At 37.0% G+C, this 5,681-nt stretch overlaps 1 protein-coding gene across 1 annotated transcript; it reads left to right on the top strand.

Annotated features, from left to right (window-relative positions):
• The first annotated feature begins 4,444 nt into the window (after window positions 1–4,444).
• On the top strand, window positions 4,445–5,401 carry LOC138092594 (olfactory receptor 8K3-like). The gene has a single exon (XM_068988648.1). It carries the CDS (start codon window positions 4,445–4,447, stop codon window positions 5,399–5,401), a length of 957 nt encoding a protein of 318 aa, XP_068844749.1.
• Window positions 5,402–5,681: the final 280 nt, after the last annotated feature.

The raw sequence follows: 5,681 nt of genomic DNA, 5'->3' as shown, positions 1-5,681 counted from the left end.
CATCAGTCCTTCCATTGAATATTCAGGGTTGGATTCCTTTAGGATTGATCCCTTTAGAATTGATTGGTTTGATTTCCATGCAATTCAAGGGACTCTTAAGAGTCTTTTCAGCATGACAATTTAAATAAGAAAGGACAAAACTGAGAGATAAGACAGCTTAAAGAGTAAGATGCATAATCACTGCAGATGGTGATTACAGCCATGAAATCAAAAGACGCTTACTCCTTGGAAGGAAAGGTATGACCAACCTAGACAGCATATTCAAAAGCAGAGACATTACTTTGCCAACAAAGGTCTGTCTAGTCAAGGCTATGGTTTTTCCAGTAGTCATGTATGGATGTGAGAGTTGGACTGTGAAGAAAGCAGAGTGCTGAAGAATTGATGCTTTTGAACTGTGGTGTTGGAGAAGACTCCTGTGAGTTCCTTGGACTGCAAGGAGATCCAACCAGTCCATTCTGAAGGAGATCAGTCCTGGGTGTTCATTGGAAGGACTGATATTGAAGCTGAAACTCCAATACTTTGGCCACCTCATGTCAAGAGTTAACTCATTGGAAAAGACCCTGATGCTGGGAGGGATTGGAGGCAGGAGGAGAAGGGGATGACAGAGGATGAGATGGCTGGATGGCATCACCGACTCAATGGACATGGGTTTGAGTAAACTCTGGGAGTTGATGATGGACAGGGAGGCCTGGTGTGCTGCAGTTCACAGGGTCACAAAGACTCGGACACGACTGAGCAACTGAACTGAAAGAGTAAGAAATTATATATATGTATAAATAAATTATGGCCTAATTAGGAAGTGGCAAGTAGTCAATTTCCAGGTTGTTGTCTTTCCAAATCTTTAGTTATTGATTCTGAGCTTTTCTTAGTCTCCTCTCAAAAATTGTATATTTAATGAACATTTAAATTAATGTGTATTTTTTTTTCCTGATCTTTTGATGAGAAAAATGGGGATTTCCCCCTTTCATTGAGATGTGAAAAGTAATTTTTGGAGCCTAGGGGACTTTGAATGCCTAATGTTATGGTGATGATATAATGTACAGCATGTTTCCAGTGGAATCAGACAGAAAACATACATATAATTTTCTCAAAGATTAGATTTTAAAAATGAATCATCAGATAATCAACACAGATAGCAAATAGGAAAAAGTAAATTTGATGCTTTCCATACAATTCTGATGTTGTTAATAAGCTTTTCAGTCCTTAATTATCTTACAGGAAAATCAGCACTTGCCAGTGTAATTATTTATTCTTTAGCCTCTCAAAATTGCACCTAAACAAGACTTCTATGCCTTCTTTCATTAATTAAAAAAATTAATTGTAGCTCAGTATTTCTGACATAAGAAATTAATGTATGCAAGGACATGATATCAGAAGCTCACAGCCTTGTACACAAGATTTACTTGCGGTGTGTTTATTTCCTACAAACATATTTACAATTTAACATTATAAAATATTTTTATTTTTTAATAAAATATTTTTTCAATTATTAAAATTCAGAAACTCCTGACACTACTATTTTGTTTGTAATTAGTAAATTACATGACAAAGGAGCCTGGTGGGCTACAGTTCATGGGGCAGCAAAGAGTATATATATGAGGGTAGGCCCTGGTTGCTTAGATGGTAAAGAATCTACCAGCAATGTGGGAGGCCTGGGTTTGATCCCTGGGTCTGGAAGATCCCCTGGAGAAGGGCATGGTAAACCACTCCAGTCTTCTTGCCTTGAGAATCGCATGGACAGAAGAGCCTGGTGGGCTACAGTCCGTGGGAGCACAGAGTCAGACATGGCTGAGCAACTAACACATGCATGTATTTTATTTTGCCAGTATCCTGTTATGCAATATAGTGATTTAAAACCTATTTTTTATATAAGGTAGACAATGTCTTTATCCAAAAGTAATGTTTATAAAATTTTATTATATAAAACAAATTCCAGTGACATCACTTTCTCTCAATTTGCTCAAATTCCTTACAATATCTTTGGTTCCTCCTTGACAAAATATATATTACATGTTACAAACAACGTGGAATATGTCAGTTACACTGAAAATAATCTTGGGGGAAGAAATGTGCAAAATTTTAGGTAAATATATGTTACATACATGAGGTAAGGTAGTCCATAAATTATTCAAAAGAAATGACAGTCCCCTTGTAGTCATGGAGATGGGACCTGTTACCTGAACACAGGTATCAACCTATTCATCATCATGATAATTCTGACAAAAAAATTAAATCACAGAAAAATGAATTTATAAATACCTGTGTAAGCATGATCTATTTTAGGTAACCTGCTCTCTCTACTAAGAAGTTGAAAACAAACAACAAAAATTTCCTATGTAATTGATTTTGAGGGTATTTAAGGTACCATGAATATCTTGAAATATTTTATTTTTGATTATTTTCACAGCAACCCTGCAAGAAACAGGGTTGATTTTGCTGATATATATAAAGATATTCACAAAATTTACACTTGCCAAATTATTCCTTTGTTTATACAAAAATATAAGAATAACAGATATCAACCTATGTATATTTCTTAAAATTTCCTTATATGAAGACAAATGTCTAGTAACTTCTGATAGAATTTCCTTACTTTTACACCTCTGTCCAATATTAGTCAAGAGTATTAATCATTTCATCTTGTACTATCAATAGACATAAGGTCTTTCATATAAATATGTTTGAATACAGGGGCTACTAAATGTATCTACACACAATTGCAAATAGAATTTTATAAATTTATGCAGTTAGACCATGACTATGTTATACTATATGATTGTAATTATGTAAGTATAATTATAATTACAGTAAGTCCTCTACATAATAATGGGTTTCCTTCTGAGAGCGTGTTTGCAAGTTTGGTTTGCCAGTAGGATTCCTTGTGTCTCAGATGGTAAAGAACCTGCCTGTAATGCAGGAGACTGGGGTTCTATCCCTGGGTCTGGAAGATCCCCTGGAGAAAGGAATGGCAATTCATTCCAGTATTATTGCCTGAAAAATCCCATGAACAGAGGAGACTGTGGGCCACAGTCCATGGGGTCACAGAGTCAGACAAGACTGAGGAGCTAACATATTCTTTTTTCATCATCAAAATTACCCTAGGTCCCCAACTAACACAATTGACTATATAGTATTGAGCTGTAATAGGTTTATAGCACCCGTCACCATTGTTTGTATATTTGCTTCTATCCTGGGATAGAAATAAATATGCTGTATTGCAGTACAAAGTACTGTACAGTAAGTACAAAAAACCACAGCTACATGGATGCAGGTGCATTATAATGGATGCCAGACACCTGAACTAACTTACATAACTGTACACATGAAAACACGCTTGCATCTTAGACAGCTTACAAATTAAAGATTTATAGTTACAGAATTGATAGCATATAATATATAATTTAAAAGTTGTCAAGTAATAAAGGTTATGTCAATACTTTTCCTTTCTGCTTCCTTTATCTACTTTTATATCAATCTACATATCTACCCATGTGTCAGTGTTTGCCAAAAATAACCGTTTGGCGTTTGAGTAAAGGGAAAGTTGCTCAATTGTGTCCCACTCTTTGCAACCCCATGGACTATAGCTTGCCAGGTTCCTCTGTTCATGGAATTTTTCAGGGCAAAATACTAGAATGGGTAGCTGTTCCCTTCTCCAAGGAATCTTCCCAACCCAGGGATCAAACCCAGCTCTCCTGAATTGCAAGCAGATTCTTTACCATCTGAGCCACCAGGGAAGCCCAAGAAAAGTGGAGTGATTCACCTAAACCTTCTCCAAGGATCTTTCCAATCCAGGAATTGATCCAGGGTCTCCTGCATTGCAGGCAGATTGTTTATCACCTGAGCTACCAGGAAAGCCTGTAAAAGTGAAAGTATTTGTCTGTGGGCTCTTTGTGACCCCAGGGACTCTAACCACCAGGCTCCTCCATTTATGGAATTCTCCAGGCAAGAATACTGGAGTGGGTAGCCATTCCGTTCTCCAGGAGATCTTCCGGACTCAGGGATCAAACCTAGGTCTGCTGCATTGCTGGAAGATTCTTTACCATCTGAGCCACAAGGGAAGCATAATAATTCTTTCTGGTTGAGGGATACCATAATACAGTATCATATTTAGAAGTGTCACTGGACTATAACCATTTGAAGCCAGCAGCTTGCTTCCTCCATTGGTGACAATCAAAATGCCTCAAGATATTATTGAATGCTCTTTGGGGAACTAATTTTTTCCATTGGAAAATGACAAACCTAACCCTCTCTCCAACTGTATTGCTATCTCTGTAACCGTTTCTATTTCTATAAATGTATGCTTTCCTTCCAGGTGGCAGTCATTTTAATAGAATCTAAACTTTAAAATTCAATTTATTATATTTATAGTAACTTTGAGTGCTAAAAAAATTACCAGGATTTAAAACATAACACTATTTACTACTTTGAGGTCTTTATCCAGCATATGTTTTCTGATAAAATGGAAGAACACAACAGAACGGTGCTGAGTGAATTCATCCTCATGGGAATCACAGACCGCCCTGAGCTGCAGGCTCCATTGTTTGGGCTCTTCCTCATTATCTACGTGACCTCAGTGGTGGGCAACTTGGGCATGGTCATCCTCACTAAGGTGGACTCCAGGTTACAGACACCCATGTACTTCTTTCTCAGGCACCTGGCTCTTACTGATCTGGGTTATTCAACAGCTGTGGGCCCCAAAATGTTGGTAAATTTTGTTGTGGATCAGAATAAAATCTCTTATTATTTGTGTGCTACACAGATGGGTTTTTTCATCATGTTCATTATTAATGAACTTTTTATTCTGGCGACAATGTCTTATGACCGTTATGTGGCCATTTGTAACCCTCTGCTCTACACAGTCATCATGTCACAAAGGGTGTGTAAAGTGCTGGTGGCGAACCCCTATGTCTATAGCACATTCGTTTCTCTGTTGATTACCATAAAGCTTTTTAATTCATTCTTCTGTGGCTATAATGTCATCAATCATTTCTACTGTGACAATTTCCCCTTGTTATCTTTGCTTTGCTCAAACACACATGAAATTGAACTTATGATAATGATTTTCTCAGCTTTTAATTTGACTTTCACTCTGGTGATAGTTCTTGTGTCTTACCTGCTCATCCTCGCAGCTATTCTCAGGATGAAATCTGCTGAAGGTAGGCGGAAGGCTTTTTCTACCTGTGGATCCCACCTGACAGTGGTCACCGTGTTCTATGGGACTTTGACATTTATGTATGTGAAACCCAAGTCCAGTCATTCCTTTGACACTGATAAAGTGGCATCTATATTTTACACTCTTGTTATTCCCATGTTGAATCCTTTGATTTATAGCTTAAGAAACAAAGATGTAAACTATGCACTACAGAAGATGTGGAGAAAACTATGTAGCATCTTTTCCTAATGATCAGTGTCAATGTGATTGCTACAAATTAGGTTAAGGACTTCATATCTCATTTTTTTTGTGTTTTCAGAGGGCAAAATGAACACAACAGTTTAGACATTTAGAGAAAAACTTCTATGTGCCATTCACACTTCTATGTGATATAAATTTATTAGTGTAAGAAAAAACAGGAAAAATAGTTGCCATCTTTGACAAGAGATGAAATATAAGCAAAATATGAAATCAATTTTAGAGTACGGTGGAATGAGTTAAGACACATACACCATAAGAGCAGTCAAGG

This window comes from Capricornis sumatraensis, chromosome 16 (genome assembly GCF_032405125.1).
Source record: "Capricornis sumatraensis isolate serow.1 chromosome 16, serow.2, whole genome shotgun sequence".
Taxonomy (NCBI): domain Eukaryota; kingdom Metazoa; phylum Chordata; class Mammalia; order Artiodactyla; family Bovidae; genus Capricornis; species Capricornis sumatraensis.
The sequence above is the reverse complement of the archived record's forward strand: the minus strand, read 5'-3'. Positions and strand labels throughout refer to the sequence as shown.